The 27,213-nt window shown below is 38.8% G+C and overlaps 2 protein-coding genes across 9 annotated transcripts in view; one reads left to right on the top strand and one right to left on the bottom strand.

The window, feature by feature from the left end:
• Positions 1-12,583, top strand: part of SLC30A6 (solute carrier family 30 member 6) — a 69,267-nt gene extending 56,684 nt beyond the window's left edge. For all 8 annotated transcript variants that reach the window (XM_010595845.3, XM_064277238.1, XM_064277237.1 and 5 more), the window contains one exon: positions 1,870-12,583. In XM_010595845.3, coding sequence (XP_010594147.1) covers positions 1,870-2,370 — 501 coding nt within the window. In that variant the 3' untranslated portion in view covers positions 2,371-12,583. The remainder of the gene's footprint in view (positions 1-1,869) is intronic.
• Positions 6,428-27,213, bottom strand: part of NLRC4 (NLR family CARD domain containing 4) — a 158,047-nt gene continuing 137,261 nt past the window's right edge. Inside the window, 1 exon segment of the mRNA XM_064276973.1 lies at positions 6,428-6,791. Within this exon segment, the coding sequence (XP_064133043.1) occupies positions 6,487-6,791 (305 nt within the window). The 3' untranslated portion in view covers positions 6,428-6,486.

The raw sequence follows: 27,213 nt of genomic DNA, 5'->3' as shown, positions 1-27,213 counted from the left end.
GGCAAATCTGCTGCAAAAGACCTCTTTAAAACAAACATGTCACTTTAAAGACTAAGGTGTACCTGACCCAAGTCATGGTGTTTTCAGTCGCCTCATATGCACATGAAGGCTGGGCAATGAATACGGAAGACCGAAGAATTAAGTCCTTTGAATTATGGTGTTGGCAAAGAATATTGACTATACCATGGACTGCCAAAAGAATGAGCAAATCCACCTTGGAAGAAGTACAGCCAGAATGTTCCTTAGAAGCAAGGATGATAAGACTTAATACTTGTTATTAGGAAGGACCAATCCCTGGAGGTAGACATGCTTGGTAAAGTAAAGGGTAAGCGAAATAGAGGAAGACCCTCAACAAGATGAATTGACACAGTGGATGCAACAGCGGGCTGAAGCATAACAACAATCATGAGAATGGTGTAGGACCGGGCAGTGTTTTGTTGTTTTGTACATCGGTTTGCTATGAATTGGAACTAACTCAAAAAAAACTCAAGGGCACCTAAAAACTACAACTGTACATTTTATTTAAATAATATTATATTATTATACAAATATACAAATTTGTATACTATACAAATATTATACAAATATTTGTATTAAAATATTTAAATATTATCATTCAAATAGAAAAATTAGAATTCATGGCTAAGTCAAAAAGAAGTCCTTAATAATTTTACAATCTAGAGATAAGTGGTGCCATTCTTGATATTTTTCTCTCTGTGTGTGATTTAACCCAAAATAGGATCATTACTGGACCTACTTTTTTTTTTTTTTAATTCAAGCACACACTATGTGGTAAACATCCTTTCAAGTTAATAAACATTCTTCTCACCACCTTTGTAATGTCTGGGGCTCCCTGTCCTCCTAGTAACCTAGGCTGGAAACTTTGAAATCATCTTTGATGAGTCTAAATTTCTTATCCATTACGTCCAGGTAGCCATAAAGTCCTCCCACTTCTGTTTGTGGAATATCAGGAATCCATCTCTCCCTCTCTGACCCCGTTATTCTTGCCCTTGCTTAGCCTTCGTTTCTACCCTGCACAGTTGTACTCATTTCCTACCAATCATCCATGCCTATACTTTTTTTTCTGAAATGTGATTATTTTACTTTCGTTATATTGCTGCTGTTAAAATCAAAGCTCTCCTCATGATTTTTTAGTACTGGGCAGTGTTTCGTTGTACATAGGGTCCCTATGAGTCAGAAGCGACTTGATGGCACCTAACAACAACAATAGCTGTTAATCTCTCTGTTTAACCTTATTTCCTTCATTACTTCCTTTTTTCCTTCTACTTCCGTCCCTCTTCCTTTTGCCTCCTGAAATATTTGTACTTCTTATATGTTGGTATTTTTACTTACTCTTGCCCAAACATGCCATGCATTTTAATCGTTCTCTCAGTTTGGAATGCCTGTCTTCTCATTTTGAAATTCCATTTAACCATCAACCCTAGATCAAATGCCATCTTCCTGTAAAGTCTTTCCCGATGGGAATCAATACCTACCTTTTCTGACCTTCCAGTACATTTTTTTATATACTTCATTTATATTCTCCCTTGTGTTATAATACCATGTTATAATCCCTTCTTTCTTATTTTTATATTTATTCAGAGTGCTTAGCCCATAGTAGGCAACCAGTAAATCTTTCGTTTTTGTAAAGAGTCACATTTTATTTAGTCAAAAATTATTCATTAACTCTTTATCTTGATAATCACTAGTAAGTAGTCTTTAAGAAATGTTAAAACATTAAGCTTTCTCTTGTTTTAAAGGAAATGCCAAGTACTATTAAAATCAAAATATGAATAAAATGTTCATTTCTAATGGGATTTTCAGTAGTAAAATTCTAAGCAATTTTCCTTATGATTTTGCCTCTTTTAGGCTGGATCAGTGCATGTAAGAATTCGACGAGATGCAAATGAACAAATGGTTCTTGCTCATGTGACCAACAGGCTATACAGTCTGGTGTCTACTCTGACTGTTCAGATTTTCAAAGATGATTGGATTAGGCCTGCCTTACTGTCTGGGCCTGTCGCAGCCAATGTCCTAAACTTTTCAGATCATCATATAATCCCAATGCCTCCTTTAAAGAGTACTGATGATTTGAATCCTGTCATATCAACTTCAGCTAAACCTAGTAGCCTACCTCCAGAATTTTCATTTAACACCCCTGGAAAAAATGTGAGCCCAGTTATTCTTTTAAACACACAAATGAGGCCTTATGGTTTGGGTCTTAATCACGGATACACACCTTATAGCAGCATGCTTAATCAAGGACTTGGAGTTCCAGGAATTGGAGCAACCCAAGGATTCAGGACTGGTCTTATAAATACACCAAGTAAATCTGGAACTAACAACAGAATTGGACAACCTAGGCCTTAATGTACCTCTAGTGTGTATTTATGAGGAATTTTGACTTCTTGACCTCTGATTTGTTGTTATCCAACTTTGCATTGACTGTTCAATTATTTACTCATTTACTCTAAATGTTAGAGAATAGTAATCTTATTCATATTTCATGAAACCTATGAAACTATATTTTTGTGAAACGTATTTGGGGCAGTGAGATCCATCTAAATGTAATAGGCTTTAAATAAGCTTGCTTTATAGACTGTGTTTCTCTAAATTTGAGTTTTGTTCTCTGTGGTATTGTAGTTAACTGCTGTGTGGACATAAACTTTTTAAGAGAACCACCTGATAGAGTGGATCCTGTCATGTAATTCATAACGCAGCATTTTCTTCAGTGAAATTTGTAAACTTGCTTCAATGAGTAACGCATTCTAGGAAAAAAAAAGTTCTGAAATTAAGTAATTTTGTAGCTTTTCAAACTTTATTGCTACCTTCTTTCTTAAGGGCCTCCTGAATTCTGTCTTACAAAGTAAAAGCAAACCTTTTTTTAAGTAGACATTTTAGAACAATTCTAACAAATTTCAAAAGTTTTAATTATCAGGGTTTTTTTTTTTAGTTTTTCTCATTAGAAAATTTTAATACTGCTTGTAAATAGTTCATGGTTCTCAGTGTTTTATTTTGGATAAATGAATACCACATCCTCTGATGATTTGCAGTGAAAGAATAGTTTTTCTGTCTTATGTATAACTGAATACTGGCATAATGATATTTTTAAGTTTAATTAGTAAAATACATCAAATTCCATATCTTTTCAGAGTTGAATAAAAGTGTTTTGAGTTTATATAAGTTTACCAAAACATAAGAACCTTATAGTATACAATATTGTTAGGTCTGCAGTAGGCAGTTTCTAACTTTTTTTTGTTTTGCTTTGTCAAAAATAGTGAATTGTTAACTGTCAGGAAATATGAGAATCATGTAGATTGTGATGTTTATTTTGATTGTTTTCCAGATACAAATTTTAAGGACTTTCCATCATGATCTGTGTTACAAAAAAATATAACAAGTAGCAGTCACAAATTACCTATGAGGTTTATTCATTTTATCGTAAATTCTATGATTACAGTTTTGAAAAAAAGAATTTCGAGAGTGCATACAGCTTTCCTAGAATCCAGTGTTCCTAGAGATTTATGACTTTCCCAGCTATTGGACAGCTATCCAGAGATTTTTGGTTTTGTAAAATTTGCAGCAGTTTCTTCCGTCCACTCATACTTCCAAATCCTATTTCCTCACAGTGGAATGACCAGCATCCAAGAAATTGCCTGTGACAAGCAGAATTGCAGTTGTTCTGTGGTGATAAGTGACCATGTCCAAAATAACTTTTGCATGGTGAGGGGTCAGTCATTGTCTTTGCCATCTGCAACCCCATTCAGGCATTTATTTGACCTGCTGAGGAAGTAGAGCCCACAGCTACCTGACTGCTAAGGAAAATGAAACTTGGTAAAATGTAGTAAGGCAACTTGTTCCTTGTCCTTTGTCTTGTGTTCTCCAGCTATTACTGTACCTATTATTGGTCTACTCCTACAGGGTGATTTTTCCTCCACTGACCTCAACTAAATGTGAATTGGGGTCATGCATGACATCTGAAGGACTACCATGTACTGAGTCATGATTAAGAGCTATGTGCTACCATCCCATGCACATCTTCTCCATGGGATTTTAAAAGTGTTGAGGTACTGACCACAGTTTTGTATGAGGTCATATGCCTACTCCCTCAACACCTGTGCAGCTGTCCCACCAAATGTGCTTTAGTATCCACCTACACTATTTGAGAATGGGTACTCAGAGTTGCCTGTGGGTTCTAAAGGAACTGGCTCTATCTGATGAATTTCAGTAATGCCAACTGCTACAGGTGACATTGGCCAATGCATTATTATATAGATAAGTCTTGTTTGCCAAGCTTTGGCCAGTTTCTGGATATGAAAACAAAGGACTTTGCCAGCATAGATCTATAGGCTACAACCTTACTATTAGATCTTGCCACAGAATCACCTGAAACTACACAAAGAAGGAAGTTTGAATTAGATTCTTGGCCCAAGATTTATGATTGAGAGCCAGCTCCATGGACTGTGTTGAGAAGTCACTGTATTGTAATGGAAAAAACACTGGACCAGGAGGCAAGAGATTTGTATTTCAATCCTGATTGTGCCACTATGTAAGTAGTCTTGTAACCAGGAGAAGTCATTTAACTTCTCTGAGCTTTCTGTCATCTGTAAAGTTAGGGAGGTGAGTGAATTAGCTGATCTGTAAAATATCAGCTCTAATATTTTATGGCTAACTCCGCAGAATATATGCCCACTTGCTTAACAGATTATTGTGCCCAGAATTTGTTTGCAGTCACTACCTCAGCATACACCCAAGCCATTAATTTGAAGTGCATGAGAATAGGTGAACCACATGCTAACACCATTTAGATTTTTGTTTTTTGCTTTGATTTAAATCTCTTAAACGGATTTTCCTTAGACTTCTTTCTTTGTGGGGAAGGGTTATTTTTGAGGATGTTGGAGAAAAGATTAAGGCAAGGTACCTTAGCTTCTGTAGGGTACAGAAGAATGAGATACACTTTTCCTTTCTTATTAATCTCTGAAGTAATGGCTGGAATTACATACATGCATCAGCTGCTGGAGAGGGCCTGAACTTCACGCCTCTGATTTAGCTGCTTGAAAACTGCCAATTTTTGCTTAATTAAAGAATGTCGGTCCTTTTGGGGAGTGTGATCTGCTTTTAATACAAGAAAGTGCTTTTTACATTACAAATCATTTTAATTAAGCTGATTAAAGAACATATATGGAGTTTTCTCTGATTTTAAATAATTGTGGTTTTTTTTTTTTTCCAACAGCTGTTTATTGATAATTAGTGCATATTCAGCAAACATTGACAGTCTTCTACATGCAGACACTGTTCTAAGTAAATATGCATATGATACCTCAGTCTTTGTGACCTGCTGTTCTTGGGGCAAGGGAAACACAAAGATGAACAAGAATCCCTTCCTTCAAGGAGCTGATAATCCTAGGAGGGGAGATGAGACACAAAACTATTGCACATGTCATCAGTTTAAACTCCTTCCACCCCTTCCTCTTTAGCCTCCTTTTCTGGCATCCTCCTCTTTTCATCCTAAATGATGAAACTAAGAAAGTAGATTTCCATGGGAGAGGATAGCTAGGGAGGTGATGGTGCCGTACCATCCTGGTATCAGTAAAGAAGAAAAAGTTTAAAAGGAGATAATTTTTTTAATTTTTTATTGTGCTTTTTTTTTAAGTGAAAGTTTACAAACCAAGTCAGTCTCTCATACAAAAACTTATATACGCCTAGCTGTATACTCCTAGTTGCCCTCCCTCTAATGAAACAGCACACTCCTTCCTTCCACTCTCTATTTTCGTGTCCATTCAGCCAGCCTCTGATCCCCTCTGCCCTCTAATCTCTTCTCCAAACAGGACCTGCCGACGTAGTCTTGTGTGTCTGCTTGATCCAAGAAGCTCACTCTTCACCAGTATCAATTTCTCTCCCATAGTCCAGTCCAATCCCTGTCTGAAGAGTTGGCTTTGGGAATGGTTCCTGTCCTGGGCTAACAGAAGGTCTGGGGACCATGACCTTTGGTGTCCTTCTAGTCTCAAGTCAGACCATTAAGTCCGGTCTTTTTTGAGAATTTGAGCCCTGCATCCCACTGTTCTCCTGCTCCCTCAGGGGTTCTCTGTTGTGTTCCCTGTCAGGGCAGCCATCAGTTGTAGCCAGGCACCATCTAGTTCTTCTGGTCTCAGGATGATATAGTCTCCAGTTTATGTGGCCCTTTCTGTCTCTTGGGCTCATAATTACCTTGTGTCTTTGGTGTTCTTCATTCTCCTTTGCTCCAGGTGGGTTGAGACCAATTGATGCATCTTAGAAGGCTGCCTGCTAGCATTTAAGACCTAAAAGGAGATAATTTTTAAAGGGAAAAATTACCCTGTGAAGAAGGATCATTCTTAGGTGTAGAATGCATTGCCATAGAGTTGGTGTGCTTTCAGACTCTTGGATTATATAAGCAAACATTTTAAAATCACTAGAATGAAAGTAATGAGGCCCCCAGAGCATTTGTTGGCTTAGAGCACCCTTTATTTAAGCAGTTACTAGTTTAAAATTACCTTTAATAACAATGAGATCTTCATCATCAAATTGCCACCCAATGAGCCTAGCTTCTTGCAAAAAAGTTAACTTGGATAACACATGGCCAAGTTTTCTGACTAATGCTGCATTGGGTAAAAATCCTTTAGTGCTGAAGTCAAAAAACACTAACTGTTGAAGATTTTCAAATACGTCCATGAAGGCAAGCCATCCATCATTGCTCACACAGTTGCCTGCCAAATCCAGCTGCTGGAAGTTTTTCAGAGTGCTTCTCAAAAAATGCACCAGGTAAAGAAAAAAGTCAGTTGGAAACAAAACAATTTTTTAAGAAAAAAAAAAGGTTCTGTATGTTTATTTTACATATATGTATTTATTCAAAATAGCCGTATTTGGACAAGTGCTTTGCTTTAGAAGGAGAACAGAATTCTCTATAGATAGAGCAGTGATTGCAAATCTATATATTTACAAATTATATTTTCCCTAAAGTATAACGGACTCTGATAAGCAGCAGTAAGTAGTAGTTTAACAAATATAAATGAAGTATTTTTCCCCCCTTCCTGACTTTTCCAGGAAACGGAAGGTTGCTTAAAAATTGAAGCATGAAAGATGCTATTAAATATTTAGTACTTGTTTTCAATACTGGAGTCAGATATCAGCAATATTGGGTCATTTCCTCTTCTGGAGAATCAAACATTTCCTAACTATTGTTTCTTTGGATATGGAATGTTTGTTCCTAACTGTAAAGTTGAGTTAGTAAAAAATCATTTGTACCTAAGATTTTTTTTTTTTTTTTAAAGTTCAGCCTCTCTTTAGCCTCTTCAGAAAGTTCCTTTACTCCTTCCAGTATAGGGCACCTTCTATAAAGAGAAGGTGGATATCCTGTCTTTCTGATACACAAAAAGTGTAGACTTTTTTCAGGTTCATTACGTCCCTGAGTGGTGCAAACAGTTTGTGCTCATCTACTAGCATAAAGGTTGGTGGTTTGAACCCACCCAGTGATGCTACTGCAGAAAAGTCCTGGTGATCTGCTTCCATAAAGATTACAGCCAAGAAAACCCTATAGGGAGTTCCACTCTATAACACATGGGGTTGCCCTGAGTCAGAAATGACTCAACAGCAATGGGTTTGGGAATTTTGTTTGTTTGTTTTGGTCTTCCTTTCCATGTTATCAGTTTAGATAGTACTGGAATTCAGTTGAGTTTTCCAAGAAGAAAAAATAACTCTTTCAGGTCACAATATACAACCATGCAAGATGGCCAGTATTCACCACTAGGATTTTACAACCCGTTAGGTTGTGCAAAGTGGCAGCCCTACCCTCTTTTCTGGGTAACTAAGTTAACTCAGAAATATGTAGGTGGGCAGTCTGGCAGATTGAACAAGGGAAATCTATTCCTTACATGTTCTAAATCTGAGCCATCTCCCACAAATTGCAGAAGACATGTATGCCTGGTTTATCAATCTGCATTATTCTGCTCATCTCAGCAAGTTTGGTTGTACTGTATCTCACCCATCTTAGCATGGGGGTTTAATTTGTTTTATACTAAATTTGTGTTGTTGGGAGATGTATGATATTACATAATGTTATGGTTCTGTATTCAGGGTTCAAGAGAGAGACTTCTAGAAAAAAGCTTTTAAAAGTCTCTTTGTCTCAGGGCCGAAGACCACTGATCTGCACAGACAAAAGGCAACAGGAAGCTAAATAATTCAAGTTAAAGAAGCAAAGCTTCAGTGCCATGCAGCCAGTCAGAAGGTCAATAAGCAAAGACTGTGTACTTTCTGCTACCAGTAATGAGGGCTCCAGACAGGAACAGTCCTTTGTGTCTGAACAGCTTGTGTGGGTTGAGGTCAACTGAGGTAGGCACTGAGACTATTCCTTACCCACTTTCAGTAAGGGTGTTTATCAGCACCCCACTGAGGAGATGTGGGATCAGACGTCACTATGTGGCCTTTTGTAACTTATTCAGTGCCAATAAGTACAGTATATGGAATATAGTGCTCATTCCAGTTAATGTCAGCCATCATTTTTATCACCTTCATAAGGTCTTGAGTTTAAAAAGCTCTTCAGGTTGTTCTTTACATAAATCTGAAGTGCATGGACACTGTCTGACCATAGCCAAGATACTAGTGGCAAGAGTGGGCAAAACCAGGTACCAAAAAAGACCAAACCCGTTGGCATTGCTTCAATTCCAACTCATGGCAACCCTACAAGACAGAGTAGAACTGCCCCATAGGGTTTTCAAGGATTCAAACTACTGACCTTTTGGTTAGCAGCCAAGCTCTTAACCACTGCACCACCAGGGCCCCAAGACCAGGTAAGGAAGACCATTTTCAGGGTTCTACCTTCATGTCTCTTTACTATGGCTAGTGCGCTACATGCCACTAAAATAATTTCTGGGCCATCCTTTCTCTGCTCGTGTTGCCTTGCAGAGTGAAGCAGAATGTTTATTCCCCCAAATTTGTCTCTCCTTATTCCATAGTCATAGTATTTTAGCTGGGCATATGACCACTCAGACTTCATAAGCCAGTCTCCTTTCAAGCTAGTTGTAGGTAAATTTTTGTCAAGGAAGTGTAGGCAGAAGTGATGCATCACTTTGGAAAAAAAAGTAATTGCCCTCCACTTCCACAGTTCTCTCCTTCCAGTAGGTTGAAATGCTTACATGGCAGTGACCCAACTATAACATGAAGACAAGGACAATACTAAGAAATAGAGGGGTCAAAAGGAAGAAAGTCTCTGGGTCTGTGAAAGACCACACAGAGCAAAACCACCCCACCTGCCTGGCCTGTTCACTTCTGGACTGTTTTATGAGAGGGAAATAAAGTTCTATCTTTTGTAAGCTATGTAAAAATGGGTCTCTGTTATACCAGTTTAGTCTGTGCCCAGCCTAACTAATTCATAGGGCCTCCATTTTTCCTTTTTCCCATTAGGAGTCCTTCTTTATTCCTTGTAGGGTGGTGGTCTCCCTGCTCTCTTATACTGCGTGTCCTTTCTGACTTACCCTCTTTTCCATGTGTTCCCCATCATGGCATGTGTCATAGTTATCTAGTGCTGCTATAACAGAAATACCACAAGTGGATGTCTTTAACAAAGAGAAATTTATTCTCTCAGTTTAGGAGGCTAGAAGTCTGAATTCAGGGCACCAGCTCTAGGGGAAGGCTTTGTGTCTCTGTCGGTTCTCAGGGAAGGTCCTTGTCATCAATCTTCCCCTGGTCTAGGAGCTTCTTAGTGCAGTGACCTGGGGTCCAAAGGATATGCTCTGCTCCTGGCTCTTTTTTCTTGGTGGTAGTCAGGTTCCCTCCCTTTCTGCTCACTTACATCTCAAAAGAGACTGGCTCAAGATACAACCTAATCCTGTAAATTGTGTCCTGCCTCATTAACATAACTGCTTCTAATCTTGACTCATTAACATCACAGAGGTTAGTATTTACAACGCATAGGATAATTACATCAGATAACAAAATGGGGGGACAACCACACAATACTGGGAATCATGGCCTATACAAGTTGACACACATTTTTGGGGGGGGGGCACAATTCAACCTGTAACAGTATAATCTGTAACAGTATGCATGTAGTCAAAATGCTGGTTGCCAGTTTGTGTATCTGTATGTATATCAGGCTCCTTCCCCAAAGAGCAAGTTCTTTTCTCCTTCTTGCCTAGCAGAACAGATTTCACCACTGTTATGGACTGAATTGTGTCCCCCCAAAATATGTGTGGTAAATCCTAACCCCTACACCTGTGGATGTAATCCCTTTTGGGAATAGGGTTTTCTTAATGAGGCCATATCAGTTTGGGTGTGTTTTTGAGATATAGAAGAGATTAGGCACAGGAGCAAACAAGCACAGATGGGGAAGATAGATACACAGCACATGAAGATCAACAAGGAACCGAGGAATAGTAGCTGAAAAGAGACAAGCCCTTTCTCCCCCCAGAGCTGACACAGAGAGAAAGCCTTCCCAGGGCCAGTGCCCTGAATTTGAACTTTTAGCCTCCTAAACTGTGAGAAAATAAATTTCTGTTTATTAAAGGCACCCACTTGTGGTATTTCTGTTATAGCAGCACGAAGAAACTAAGATAGCCACCTAAAAGGAACTGAAGAATTTAAAGCCAATTCCACCCTGAGAAGGTGAGCTATTTATAGAAGCTATCTTTTATCTGCTAAGGTAGGAGGACTTTAATATCATCAACTTGATAAAAGAGCTTCTCAGTTATTAGAATGTGTGCAAGCATAGGGAACAAGAATGAGCAACATTTTCCATAATCCAAGGGTATGCATTTGGTTCCTTTAACCTGCGCAGTTTCTGTCACCATGAGAAGCAGACTAGATCTGAGAGAAAAAGAATCCGTGACATTTAGAGCTGGAAGCTCTTCGTTGGCTGTGGAGAGTACAAACATCTTGATCCAAATTCCAGGCAAGATCTCAAATGCTCTGGGCAGGATTCTGATCCTTGAAGGGTCCGGCATTATAAACAAAACTCTAATATTGCCAGAGACCATTTCTCCATTCAAATGAGCCAGAACTCTTGTCATTTATTCGTTCAGCAAACGTATTCAGTGCCTGCTTTGTATCCAAGGGAACAGTGGTGGTTCAGTGGTAGAATTCTTGTCTTCCATGCAGGAGACCCGAGTTCAATTCCCAGCCAGTGTACCTCATGCACCTCAAGTGCAGCCACCACTCGTCTGTCAGTGGAGGCTTGTGTGTGGCTATGATGCTGAACAGGTTTCAGCGGAGCTTCTAGATGAAGACAGACCAGGGAGAAAGGCCTGGTGATCTCCTTTCAAAAAATCAGCCAGTGAAAACCCTATGGATCTCAATAGCCCAATCCTGTTGTGCATGGGGCACAGCAACAACACCAGCAACTGTGTACCCGAGATTATCTGGATGCCGGGATATGTCACAGGACAGATGTGGTCCTTGTTCCATTGGGCTTATAATATAGTGTGAAAAACATACATTATAATTAGGTGAAACGTTCTGTGCTAGGTCATGGTGCAGCTCTGAAAGCACAAAAAGGCAATAGGCCTTCCATCTCTACTTTGTTCCCAGAACACTGGCAGTTGGGCTTATGTGCTCTAAAAGGAAGACCAGAGGATCCTTCTCAGGAGAAATTAAACAGCCTTCAAGAAAAGACCCTACATTATTGTAATTGCTGTCAATAAGTTGTACACCTGTAAAAAGTTGAATGGGCAAAAGTTGTGTGATAGATATATTTACAACAACAATAACAGAAAAGTAGCTGCTGAGGCTGCTTATGTGTACAACCAAACACATCATGGAATTTGGTTCCTTGGTTTGGAGGTTTACGGTCATGGTTTCATGGAACATCCCAGTTAATTGGCCTAATAATGTTTAGTGCTTCCGTTCTACCTCTTTGTTGAATAGTTTCTGGGGTCTTAAAAGCTCACAAGCAGCCATCCAAGGCACAACAATTGGTCTCTACTCACCTGGAGAAACAGAGGAAGAAGGAGAGTAAAGAATAGGAAGAGGATATGGAATGCTTGGCTAATTGCCTCTATGAACAAGTGCCACCTTTGCCATGAGACCAGAAGAACTGGTTGGTGCCTGGCTACAATTGCTGAACATTTTGATCAAAGATTCCATAGAATCAAAAGAGAGAAAATGCATAAGAGAATTTAAAATTCTCATGGACTTTAAAGTTTCTGGAGCCATGGAGGGTGGATGAACCCCTGAAACTATTGCCCTGAGATCATCTTTAAACCTTAAACCAAAAATATTCCCTGAAGTCTTCTTAAAACCAAATAATAGTTTAGCTTAACTAGTAAAAAATGTCTGCCTTGAGCATTAAGCTCTTTTAAAAACTATATGGGATCAAACTGATGACAGCAACTTGAAATATTAGATAGGAATCTTAGGGGACAATGAATTTATGTTAATGAGGGAGGAACAACTCAGAAAAGGAAGGTGAAAATGGTTGCACAACTCAAAGAATGTAATCAGTGTCACTAAATAGTTCATGTAGAAACTCAAATTGGTGTGTTTTGCTGTGTATATTCTCAACAACAACAACAAAATAAATTAATAATAAAAGAACCAAAAAATAAAATAAAAATCACTCTGGAAAAAAAAAAAAGATCCTACAAAGAGCCATTTTACTTGCTGATCACCCCACAGTGAAGCTAACCAATGATTCTCCTCTCCTCATACACACAGAGGTTTCTATCAATTTGTGCCTCACTCAAAAATGTGAAAGAAACAGAGATTACCAGATATTTGAGAACAGCCTCCAGGGAAGACAGAGACTAAAAACCAAACAAAAAATAAATTCTCCAGAAATGAGACATCAGAGAAGGGGGGGCAACTTCAAAATCCTAAGTTTTCTGAGATCCTGAAAATCTTACTGCACCCACCCAACAAAAATCAAATGGTATTTTTAAAAAAGAATAATTGGGAATAAGAAAGAGCTCTTGAGGGGAAAAAATATGACAGCAGAATCGTTGTGGCAGAGTGATTGAGCATAAGAGCTTCTAGAATGTGAGTAGAGTCTGCAATGGTTCACTTTTTGAGAACAGGCTAGAGAATGGAATTTCAGCCTTATACATTTAATTTGAATGATACCATTTTAAAAAGGTTTTTGTTACAAAGTGTGAAATTAGTGTCTGAGCTAGTAATGATTTCTATCTAGTCCCAGATTGTGGATGGGCTAGAAACAGAATTTTTGGAGTCATAAGAAAAAGAAACCCTTTTGTGGACCAATTATTTTCTGTTTTTGAATTTTTTGTTGATACCATGTGTTTTCATTAATGGTAGCATGCTAAATCATTGAGTGTGTCTGAATTTTTGGTAGGTAGTATGGATTTTTTGTTGTTGTTGCCCCCTCCCACAAGCCTGCCCTAAGTGTTCAGTGGTATATACAAAGTACCACTGATTATACCTGAGTCCCCACCAGCATCTATTCGTTCATATGTGTAACAAATAAAAATTTTCAAAATTTATATTTTCCTACCAAAAATTCAAACACCTCATATAATACCCTGTAAAAACAGTAATTTGTGGCACATATCCATTTCTTTGGTTTCAAGCAGTCATAAAGGCCCCTGCCTTGTGGCAGCATGCACTGTTAGTGGTGCGACAGCTTCTCAATAGACCTTCAGAGGCAGAAAAACTACTTGGTCCTAAGAGGTACCCATGAGCATGAAAGGGTTAAAACTAAGGTTGAATGCAATCTCTGAGAAAGAAGAGCAGAAAGCCTAGGACTAAACTGTAAGGAACATTGGGAGCACTACTATCCAACTCCTACAGAGAGATCAAGTAAAACACTTTTGAAAAATGTCCATTGGATTAAGACACATGCAGATATGTAGACAGTCATACAGAACGACTAGAAAGTAGTCTGGAAGATGATCTGGGAATGGAGATGTACTGAATGTACATAAATTTTTCGAGTGAAGGGTGGGAGAGCAGAGCTGGAGACAAGTGTAAAACAAAATTCTAACTCACAAAAGACTAGACTTACTGGCCTGACAGAGACTGGAGAAACCTGTAGAGTATCCCACTGCCCCCGACCCCGACACCTTTTTAACTTACTACTGAAGTCACTCCTGAGGTTCACCCTTCAGCCAAAGATTAGACAGGCCCATAAAACAAAATGATTAAATGAGCACATCAACCCAGGGGCAAGGACTAGAAGGCAGGAGGGGACAGGAAAGCTGGCAATGGGAAACCCAAGGTAGAGAGGGGGAGAGTGTTGACATGTAGGATTGGCAACCGATGTCACAAAAGAATACGTGTATTAACAGTTTAATGAGAAATTAATTTGCTCTGTAATCCATCTAAAGCACAATAAGAAAAAAAAAAAAACAAGAGTGAAGGGTAGGAAAGATAGAATGGTAGCCCCAGGAGGAAGATAGGATTCAGGAGGAGTTTTATTTAAAATGGGAGAGATTTGAGCATGTTTAAAAACTAATTTCACTGGCCAATTTTTTATGAATAGCAGTGGAAAGTTGTCTGATACAGTGTTGAAAGATGAGCCCCTCAGGTTGGAAGGCACTCAAAAGAGGACTGGGGAAGAGCTTTTTCCTCAAAGTAGAGTTGACTTTAATGACATGAATGGAGTCAGGCTTTCGGGACCTTTGTTTGCTGATGTGACATGACTCCAGATGAGAAGAAACAGTTGCAAACATCCATTAATAATCAGAATTTGGAATATACGAAGTATAAATCTAGGAAAATTGGAAGTCGTCAAAAATGAAATGTAACACATAAGTATCAATATCCTAGGCATTAGCGAGCTGAAATGGATGGGTATTAGCTATTTTGAATCGAGGAATCATATGGTCTACTATGCCAGCAATGACAAATCAAGAGGAATAGCATTGCATTCACTGTCAAAAAGAACATTTCAAGAACTATCGTGAAGTACAAAGCTGTCAGTGATAATATCCATATGCCTGCAATGAAGATAAATTAATATGACTATTATTCAAATTTACACACCAAACAATAATGCCAATTATGAGGAAATTGAGGATTTTTACCAACTTCAGCTGTCTGAAATTGATCAAACACGCAATCAAGATGCGTTGATAATTACTGGTGATTGGAGCGTGATACTTGGAAACGAAGAAGGAACAAAAACCAAAAACAAACATGTTGCTGTTGAGTTGATTCTGACTCATAGCAACAATATAGCATTGAGTAGAACTGCTCCCACAGGGTTACCAAGGAGCAGCTGGTGGATTCAAACTGCTGACCTTTTGGATAGCAGCTGTAGCTCTTAACCACCCTGCTACCAGGGCTCCAAAGAGGAAAGAACAGTAGTTGGAAAATATGAACTTGGTGATAGAAACAATGTCGGAGAGTACATAATTGAATTTTGCAACACCAGTGTCTTCTTCACTGCAAATACCTTTTTTCACCAACATAAATGGTGACCATATATGTGGACCCCGACAAATGAAATACACAGGAATCAAACTGACTACATCTTTGGAAGGAGACAGTGGAAAACACAATATCAGAACAAGGCCAAGCACTGACTGTGGAAACCATCAAATGCTCATATGCAAGTTCAAGCTGAAGCTGAAGAAAATTAAAACAAGTCCATGGGAGCCAAAGTATGACCTTAACTATTAAAAAAAAAAAAAAAACCCAGTGCTGTCGAGTCGATTCCAACTCAGCGACCCTATAGGACAGAGCAGAACTGCCCCCTAGAGTTTCCAAGGAGCCTGGTGGATTCGAACTGCCGACCCTTTGGTTAACAGCCATAGCACTTTACCACTATGCCACCAGGGTTTCCACCTTAACTATATCCCACCTGAATTTAGAGACCATCTCAAGAATAGATTTGACTCATCAAATGCTGATGACTGAAGACCAGAATGACATCAAGGACATCATACATGAAGAAAGTGAGAGGTCATTAAAAAGACAGAAAAGGCCAAAAAGGATGTCAGAAGAGAAACTTGCTATTGAACATAGAATAGCTAAAGTGAAAAGAAGAAATGATGCAGTAGAGGTGGGGCCAAGATGGCAGAATAGTCAGACGCTTCCTGTTGTCCCTCTTACAATGAAGACCAGAAGAAAAAGATGAATTGATTATATATGATAATCTATGAGCCCTGGTCATCAAAGACAAAGCTGAAGTGTCAAACTGAGTGGCAGGAAGAAGGAGAGGCAATTCAAAAGCAGCGAAGAAGTGCCAGTTCCGAGGTTGCTAACACCCTGTTGGCTGGGTTGGACAGGACACGTGGGCTGAGATGAGCAGTAGCATTCAGGACGTGTCTCACCACATCGGGAGAGGCTGGGCAGCAGCAAGTCTGCACAAGCCACCAAAGCTGGGTGGAAGCAGTGCTGGAAAGTGAAAGTTAAGTGCAAACATCTAACCTACCATGTAGGGGCAAAATAATCTCTCCCCTTCTGGAAGTTTCAGAGTGAAGTTCTTCCTTCCCTTCACCCATCCACCACCCTACTCCATTCTGACACCAGTCCAGTAGTGTTCAACAACTGCCACGCCCCCTAAGCTGAAACTCAGGGGTCTTCGTGCCCACACCCGTCTTGTGGCTTTAAAAAACACCACATCTCCTAAGCCAGGAACTCAGGATAGGTCAGGAGGCCCTGACCTTTTGTGCAGCCACTGGCATAAGGGGTCCACATACTTGAGCACCCTTCACCCCTGGCTAGACCTGTGTGGGCCAATTCAACACCACATGCCCTCATTAGCATAAAACAACAGGGCATACAACTGAAGCCCATTTTCAACTGAGGCAGCCAAGGGGGAGCTGCAGATTCATGACATTTGACACTGCCCTGCCCATTAGGCAGGACCCTCACTTACCCCCATCAGGGGCCTGAGGGTTGAAGGTACCACCCACTCCATCTAGTCACCCATGACAGGGATCTGAGAATAAATGGTGCATCCCAGTCCCTCCAGCCAACAGCACTGGCTGCCCAAGGACCAGCTGCAATACCCCACCCACTATGTGCTCTAGGGAACAGGGACATGCCCTCCACCCAGACACCTGGGGGAAGCCATCAGCCCCCTGACTTGCTCCACATATACTGCCTACTGCAGCCAGATACTTGTGCCTGCTCTGAACACTCCTATGTAGGACTGTAGGTGAGAGTCTGCACCATACACTCGGTGACCAATGACCTGGACACCTGAGCTGAATCCACACAAGAAAAGTAAATGGACTCCTGGGCTCACCTACCTAGTAGCAGTTCTTCCCACCTGGTGACAGGACACGAGAGCTACGAATACGCCAATAACCAAAATAGCTCACAAGTCCAGGCTATTTGGGCATATCAAAACAAAACAAAAAGCTAGGACACAGTAAACAAACATACAATAAATAAATATAATTGTTGATTGCTTGGAGGCAACAGTTAATATCAAATCACATAAAGAAGCAGATCAAGATGGCTCCAGCAAGTGACCAAAAAAAAGAACCAGGAAACCTTCTGGAGGAAGAGAAGGTCTTGGAATTACCAGAGGAAGAATTCAGAAGATTAATGTACAGAGCTCTTCAAGAGATCAGGTAAAACACAGAACAAGCAAGGAACATACAGACAAAGAGATAGAGGATTTCAGGAATGCCATACAAGATCAGAATGACAAATTTAACAGGATGGTAGAAACCATAGGGAGACAGCAAATAGAAATCCAAAAGATTAACAATAAAATTAGGCAGAATTAGGCAACTCAGAAGGTCATAGGAGTAGAATTCAAGCAATGGAAATCAGAATTAGTGAGATTCAAAACAAAGCACTTGAAACCTATTTACTTGAGGAAAAATCAGATAAAAATTTAAAAAAATGAAGAAACTCTAAGGATCATGTGGGACACTACCAAGCGAAATAACTTACAAGTGATTGGAATACCAGAACAGGAGGGATAACAGAAAACACAGAATTGTTGAAGATTTACTGGTAGGAAACTTCCGTGATACCGTGAAACACAAGAAGATGTCTATCCAAGTAGCTTGTTGAACCCCACACAGGGTAGACCCCAAAAGGAAGTCACCAAGACATATTATAATAAAACTTTCCAAAACCAAAGATAAAGATAGAATTTTAAGAGCAGCTAGGGATAAATGAAAAAGTCACCTACAAAGGAGAATCACTAAGACTAAACTCTGACTACTCGGAAGAAACCATGCAGGCAAGAAGGCAATGAGATGACATATAGGAAGCCTTCAAGGAAAAAAAAAAATTGCCAGCCAAGAATTATATATACAGCAAAACTGTCTCTGAAATATGATGGTGAAATTAGGGTATTTCCAGATAAACAGAAGTTAAGGGAATTTGTAAATATCAAACCAAAATTACAAGAAATATTAAAGAGAGCCCTTCAGCTAGAGAACCAACAATATCAGATAACAACCCAAGACTACAACACAGGATAGAACAACTAAGTATCAACCCAGATAGGGAAGTCACAAAAGCTAAAAGATTTAAACTAGGGAACCAGAGATGTCAATATATAAGAGATGACAACATTAAAACAAAAAAAGAGGGACTAAACAGTGTAGTCAGAATTTCATATGGAAAGGAAGTTAAGGTGATATCAAGAAATAAAAGATCAGTTTACACTTAAAAAATAGAGGTAAATTTTAAGGTAACCACAAAGGAAACTAACAAATCTACCTATCAAAATAAAACAGAAGAAAAACATACTCAGTAAACACAAAATCAAAAATAGAGAAAAAGATTGAAAGAAAATACACCAGCACAGAAAATCAAGTGAAACAAAGAAACTGCCAACACCACACACACACACACACACACACACACACGCAAAACAAAATGACAGCACTAAACTCATACCTGTCAATAATTACACTGAATGTAAATGGACTAATGCACCAATAGAATGACAGAAACGGGCAGAATGGATTAAAAAAAAGATCCATCTATATGTTGCCTAAACGGAAACTAAACAAATTGAAATTCAAAGGATGGAAAAAAATATAACAAGCAAACAACAACCAAAAAAGAGCAGGAGTGGCAATATTAATCTCTGACAAAATAGACTTTAAAGCAAAATCAACCACAAAGGATAAGGAAGGATATTATATAAGGGTCACACACCAGGGAGACGTAACCATAATAAATATTTATGTACTTGTCTCAGTTATATAGTGCTGCTATAACAGAAATACTGTAAGTGGATGGCTTTAACAAAGAGAAATTTATTTTGTCACAGTCTAGTAGGCAAAGAGTCCAAATTGAGGAATTTAGCTCTAGAGGAAGACTTTCTCTGTTGGCTCTGGAGGAAGGCCCTTGTCATCAATCTTCCCCTGGACTAGGAGAGCAGGAACCCTGGGTCTAAAGGATGCACTCTGCTCCTGGCACTGCTTTCTTGGTGGTATGAGGTCCCCAACTCTGATTCCTTCCCTTTCCTTTTATCTCTTGTGAGATAAAAGGCGATGCAGGCCACACCCCAGGGAAACTGCCTTCACATTGGCTCAGGGATGTGACCTGAACAAGGCTGTTACATCCCGCCCTAATCCTCTTTAACCACAGGCAGAGATTATGATTTATAAAACATAGGAAAATCACAAAATGGAGGACAACCACACAATACTGGGAATCATGGCCTAACCAAGTTGCCACATATTTTGGGGAGACACAATTCAATTTTTTTTTTCAATTCAATCTATGACAGCACCCAATGACAGGGCTCCAAAATACATATAACAAAGCCTAACAGCACTGAAAAAGAAATAGCTCCACAATAAGAGTAGGAGACTTCAACATACCACTTTCAGTGAAAGACAGAACATCCAGCAAGAAACTCTAAAGACAGGGAAGATCTAAATGCCAAAACCAACCAACTTGATCTCATAGACATACAGAGCACTCCACCCAACAACAGTCAAGTATGTTTTCTTTAACAACACACATGGAAAACTCTGCAGGATAGACCACACGTTAGGCCACAAAGCAAGCCTTAACAGAATCCAAAATATTGAAATATTACAAAGAATCTTTTCTGACCATAAAAGTAGAAATCAATAACAGAAAAAGCAAGGACCCCCCCCCCCAAAAAAAATCAAATACATGGAAACTGAACAACACCTTGATCAAAAACTACTGGGTTACAGAAGAAATCAAGCATGGAATAAAGAAATTCATAAATCAGTTCTGAATGAAAATGCATCCTACCAGAACCTTTGGGACAGAGCAAAAGTAGTGCTCAGAGGTTAATTTGTAGCAATAAATGCCCACATTCAAAAAGAAGAAAAGGCCAAATTAAAAACATTAACCCTACAACTTGAACAAATAGAAAGAGAGCAGCAAAAGAAGCCCTTGGGTACCAGAAGAACGGAAATAACAAATATTACAGCAGAAATATATGAAATAGAGAATATAAAAACAATCGAAAGGGTTAACAAGACCAAAAGATTGTCCTTTGCAAAGATCAGCAAACTCAATAAACCATTGACCAAACTGACCAAAGAAAAACAGGAGAGGAAGCAGATCACCTGAATAAGAAATGAGATGGGTGATACACAACAGACCCAAATTAAATTGAATTGTAACAGAATACTATGAAAAATTGTACTCCAACATATTTGAAAACCTAGAGGAAAGGGACAAATTTCTAGAAACACACTGCCTACCTAAACTAACACAGAGGCAGAACAACTAAATAAATCTATAACAGAAGAAGAGGTAATTAAGAAACTCCAACAACAACAAAAAGCCCTGGCCCTGACAGCTTCACTGGAGAATTCTGTCAAACTTTTGGAGAAGAGTTGACACCAATACTACTAAAGGTATGTCAAAATAAAGAAAAAAAAAATTTTTTTTTGGAATACTCCCGAACTCATTCTATGAAGCCAGGATAACCCTGATATGAAAACCAGGTAAAGACACCACAAAAAAAAGAATTACAAACCAATATTCCTCATGAACATAGACACAAAAATCCTCAACAAAATTCTAGCCAATATAATTCAATAACATATCAAAAAAATAATTCACCATGACCAAGTGGGATTCATACCAGGTATGCAGACATTTTTCAACATTAGAAAAACAATCAATGTAATCCATCACATAAATAAAAGATAAAAACCACATGATTTTATCAATTGATGCAGAAAAGGCATTTGACAAAGTCCAAAACACATGCGTGATAAAAACTCTCAGCAAAATAGGGATAGAAGGAAAATTCCTCAACATAATAAAGGGCATTTATACAAAGCCAATAGCCAACATCATCCTAATGGAGAGAGTCTAAAAGCAGTCCCCTTGAGAATGGGAACCATACAAGGATGCCCTTTATCACCACTCTTATGCAACATTGTGCTGGAGTGCCTACCAAGAGCATTTAGGCAAGAAAAAGAAATAAAGGGCATCCAAATTGGAAAGGAAGAAGTAAAAGTATCTCTATTTGCAGATGATGTGATCTTATACACAGAAAACCCGAAAGAATCCACAAGAAAACTACTGAAACTAATAGAAGATTTCAGCAAAGTATCAGGTTACAAGAGAAACATAAAAAAATCAGTTGGATTCCTCTACACCAAGAGAGAGAGCCTTGAAGAGGAAATCACGAAACCAATATCATTTACAATAGCCTCCAAGAAAATAAAATACTTAGAAATAAATATAACCAAAGATGTAAAAGACCTATACAAAAAAAACCTACGAGACACTACTCCAAAGTATCAAAAGAGACATACATAAGTGAAAAAAATTACCTTGCTCATGCATAGGTAGACTCAACATTGTGAAAATGTCAGTTCTACATTTATACAGTTCTACATTTATACAATCTACAGATATACAGTGCAATTCCAATCCAAATTCCAATGACATTTTTTAATGAGATGGAGAAAAAAATCACCAACTTCATATAGAGAGAGAAGAGTCCCTGGATAAGTAAAGCATTACTGAAAAAGAACAAAGTGGGAGATCTCACACTACCTAAAGTCAAAAACAGCCTAGTATTTGTACAACAACAGATACATAGACCAATGGAACAGATGTAAATTCATCCACCTATTAACAGTTAATATTTGACAAAGTCCCAAGTTCATTAAATGGGGAAAAGACAATCTCTTTAAAAAATGGTGCTGATATAGCTGGATATCCATCTGCTAAAAAATGAAACAAGACCCATAGCTCACACCATGTACAAAAGCTAACTCAAAATGGATCAAAGACCTAAATATAAAATTTAAATGATAAAGATCATGGAAGAAAAAATAGAGATGACGCTAGGAGCACTGGGACATGGCATAAACAGAGTGTAAAGTATAACTAACAATGCACAAACACCAGGAGAGAAACTAGGTAACTAAAATGGAGCTCCTAAAAATCTTATGCTTGTCAAAAGACTTCACCAAAAAAGTGAAAAGACAACCTACACACTGGGAACCACTAGGGCCAAAGATGAAGAAATTGAAGATTTTTATCAGCTTCTGCAGTCCAAAATTGATCAAACATGCAATCATGATGACTTGATAATTGCTGGTGATTGGAATGCGAAAGTTGGAAACAAGGAAGAAGGATTGATATTTGGAAAATATGGCCTTGGTAATGGAAACAATGCTGGAGATCAAATGATAGAATTTTGCAAGACCAATGACTTCTTTATTGCAAATACCTTTTTTCGCCAACATAAACAGCGACTATACACATGGACCTCACCAGATGGAACACACAGGAATCAAATCGACTACATCTGTGGAAAGAGGTGATAGAAAACCTCAATATCATCAGTCAGAACAAGGCCAGGGGCCGAGTGTTGGAACAGACCATCAATGCTCATACGCAAGTTCAAGCTGAAACTGAAGAAAACCAGAGCAAGTCTATGAAAGCCAAAATACGACCTTGAGTATATCCCACCTGAATTTTGAGATCATCTCAAGAATAGATATGATGCATTGAACACTAATGACCAAAGACCAGACGAGTTGTGGAATGACATCAAGGACATCACCCATGAAGAAAGCAAGAGTTCACTGAAAAGACAGAAAAGAAATAAAAGACCAAGATGGATGTCAGAAGAGACTCTGAAACTTGCTCTCAAATGTCAAGCAGCTAAAGCAAAAGGAAGAAATGATGAAGTAAAAGAACTGAACAGATAATTTCAAAGGGTGTCTAGAGAAGACAAAGTAAAGAATTATAATAACACATTGAAACAACTGGAGATAGAAAACCGAAAGAGAAGAACACGCTTGGCATTTCTCAAGCTGAAAGAACTGAAGAAAAAACTCAAGCCTCGAGTTGCCATAGTGAAGGATTCCATGAGGAAACAGTAAACCACGCAGGAAACATCAAAAGAAGGTGGAAGGAATATACAGAGTCATTATACCAAAAAAGAATTAGTCGATGTCTAACCATTTCAAGAGGTAGCATGTGATCAGGAACCGACAGAACTGAAGGAAGAAGTCCAAGCTGCACTGAAGGCACTGGGGAAAAACAAGGCCTCAGGAATTGACAGAGTATCAATTGAGATGTTTCAACAAACGAATGCAGCGCTGGAAGTGTTCACTCGTCTATGCCAAGAAATATGGAAGACAGCTTCCTGGCCATCTGACTGGAAGAGATCCATATTTATGCCTATTCCCAAGAAAGGTGATCCAACTGAATGCGGAAATTAACAAACAATACCATTAATATCACATGCAAGCAAAATTTTGCTGAAGATCATTCAAAAGCTGCAGTAGTATGTCCACAGGGAACTGCCAGAAATTCAGGTTGGATTCAGAAAAGGACATGGAACCAGGGATATCATTGCTGATGTCAGATGGATTCTGGCTGAAAGCAGAGAATACCAGAAGTATGTTTACTTGTGTTTTATTGACAATGCAAGGTATTTGACTCTGTGAATCATAACAAATTATGGATAACATTGCAAAGAATGGGAATTCCAGAACACTTAATTGTGCTCATGAGGAACCTGTACATAGATCAAGAGACAGATCCAACAGAACAAGGGGATACTGAGTGGTTTAAAGTCAGCTGAGGTGTGCGTCAGGGTTGTTTCCTTTCACCATTCCTGTTCAGTCTGTATGCTGAGCACATAACCTGAGAAGCTGGACTATATGAAGAAGAACGGGGCCTCAGGATTGGAGGAAGACTCATTGACAACCTGCATTATGCAGATGCACAACCTTACTTGCTGAAAGTGAAGACGACTTGAAGCACTTACTAATGAAGATCAAAGACCACAGCCTTCAGTATGGATTACAACTCAACATAAAGAAAACAAAAATGCTCACAACTGTACCAATGAGCAGCATCATGATAAACGGAGAAAAGATTGAAGTTGTCAAGGATTTCATTTTACTTGGATCCACAATCAACAGCCATGGAAGCAGCAGTCAAGAAATCAAATGATGCATTACATTGGGCAAATCTATTGCAAAGGACCCCTTTAAAGTGTTGAAAAGCAAAGATGTCACCTTGAAGACTAAGGTGTGCCTGACCCAAGCCATGGTATTTTCAATCTCATCATATGCATGTGAAAGCTGGACAATGAATAAGGAAGACCAAAGAAGAATTGATGCCTTTGAATTGTGGTGTTGGCAAAGAATAGTGAATATACCATGGACTGTTAAAAGAAGGAACAAATCTGTCTTAGAAGAAGTACAACTGGAATGTTCCTTAGAAGCAAGGATGGCAAGACTGTGTCTTATATTCTTTGGACATACTGTCAGGAGGGATCTGTCCCTGGAGAAGGACATCATGCTCGGTAAAGTACAGGGTGATCGAAAAAGAGGAAGACCCTCAACGAGGTGGATTGACACAGTGGCTGCAACAATGGACTCAAGCATAACGATTGTAAGGATGGCGCAGGACCGGGCAGTGTTTCGTTCTGTTGTGCACAGGGTCACTATGAGTCGGAACTAACTTGACGGGCCCTAACAACAATAACAACAGACTGGGAAAAATATTTTGGCTATGACATATCCAGTCAGGGTCTAATCTGTAAAATCTGCAAGATACTACAACACCTCTACAGCAAAATGACAAATAGCCTAATTAAAAAATGGGCAAAGAATTTGAACAGACTTCACCAAGGAAATATTGTATAAGACTACTATTATAAGAACTCAAGAAAAGTGTAAACACAGAAGAAAGTGTTCTTTGATAGTTACGAGGGTGGAGAGGGAGGGAGAGGTGAATTCACTAACTAGACAGTAGACAAGAATCATCTTACGTGAAGGGAAGGACAAAACACAATACAGGGGAAGTGAGCACAAATGGACTAAACCAAAAGCTTAGAAATTTCCTGAACACAACCAAACAGAGCGACAGAGTAGCAGGGCCAGGGGTCTGTGGACCATGGGTTCAGGGGACATCTAGGTCAATTGGCATAACAGTTTATTATGGAAATGTTCTGCATCCCACTTCGGTGGTGTCTGGAGTCTTAAAATCTTTCATGTGTCAATTGGTCCCAACCCACGTGGAGCCATGGAGAATGAAGAACATCAAAGACACAAGGAAAATATTAGCCTAAGAGTCAAAAGGGCCACATAAATGAGAGACTCCATCAGCCTGAGACCAGAAGAACTAGATGGTGCCCAAGTACCACCAATGACTGCCCTGACAGGTAGCACAACAGAGAGTCCCTGACGGAGCAGGACAAAAGTGTGGTGCAGAACTCCAATTCACGTAAAAATACCAGACTTAATGGTCTGACTGAGACTGGAGGAACCCTCAAAGCCATGGCCCCTGGACCCTCTGTTAACTCAGAACTAAAACCGTTCCTGAAGCCTACTCATCAGACAAAGATTACACTGGACTGTAAAACACAAAATAATACTCGCTAACAGTGTGCTTCTTTTTTTTTTTTACAGTGTGCTTCTTAGTTCAAGCAGATACACGAGACCAAATGGACGTCTCCTGTTTGGAGGCAGAATGAGAAGGCAGGAAAGGGCAGGAGCTGGTTGGATGGACATGGGGAACCTGGAATTGAAAGGGGGAACGTACTGTCACATTACAGGAATTGCAACTAGTGTCACATAACAATATGTGTATAAATTTTTGTATGAGAAATTAACTTGAGCTGTAAACTTTCACCTAAAGTGCAATAAAAATTTTTTTTACATGTATATTCATGAGAGATAATGGTCTGTAATTTGATTTTCTTTAGTGTCTTTGCATTTGGCATCTGGGTTATGCTGACTTCATAGAATGAATTTGGGAGTATCCCTTCCTTTACTATGCTCTTAAATAATTTGAGTAGTTCTGGTGTGAACTCTTTTCTGAACGTTTGGCAGAATTCTCCAGTGGAGCCATCTGGGCCAGGGCTTTTTTTTTTTTTTGGTGGTTGGCTTTTTTTTTTAATTCCTTTTTCAATCTCTTGTTATGAGTCTGTTTGGATTTTCTATCTCAGTTTGTGTTAATTTAGGTAGGTAGTGTGGTTCTAGAAAATCATTCATTTCCTTTAGACTTTCAAATTTGAGTATAATTTTCATAGTATTCTGTTATGATCCTTTTTATTTCAGCTGGGTCTGTTGTAATGCCCCCATATCATTTCTTGTTTGGGTTATTTACTTCCTCTCCTGTTTTTCTTTTGTCAATTTGGCCAATGATCTTTCAATTTTGTTGATCTTTTCAAAGAGCAAACTTTTTGCCGTATGGACTCTATTGTTTTTCTGTTCTCTGTTACATTTATCTCTCTTCTTATCTTTATTATTTCCTTTCTTCTGGTGACTGTGGCCCTCTTTTGCTGTTCTCTGTTTGAGTTATGTAGCTAATGTTTTGATTTTGTCACTTTCTTCTTTTTAGATGTATGTGTTTATTGCTACATATTGACCTCTGAGCACTGCCTTTGCTGTGTCCCAAAGGTTTTGGTATGATGTGTTTTCATTCTCATTTGATCCTAAGAATTTTTTTTATTCCCGCTTTGATTTCTTTTATTACCCAATGGTTTTTAAGCAAGGTGTTATTCAGTTTCCAAGTTTTTAATTTTTTTCCTTTGCTCTTCTTGTTATTAGTTTCTATTTTTATGGTATTGTGATCAGGGAAGATGCTTTGTATTATTTTGATGTTTTGAATTTTATTGAGGTTTGCTCTGTGGTCTATTCTGGAGAATGTTCTCTGTGTGTTGGAAAAGAATGCATATTTTACTGCCATTGGGTGGAGTGTTCTATATATCTATTAAGTCAAGTTGGTTGATTTTGGCCTTTAGATCTTGTGTGTCTTTGTTGAGTTCCTTTCTAGATATTCTCTCCATTACCAAGAGTGATAGGTTGAAGTCTCCTACTGTTATTGTGGAACTGTCTATCTCTCTTT

This window comes from Loxodonta africana, chromosome 26, assembly GCF_030014295.1.
Source record: "Loxodonta africana isolate mLoxAfr1 chromosome 26, mLoxAfr1.hap2, whole genome shotgun sequence".
NCBI lineage: Eukaryota > Metazoa > Chordata > Mammalia > Proboscidea > Elephantidae > Loxodonta > Loxodonta africana.
This window is presented reverse-complemented; position numbering and strand designations above follow the sequence as displayed.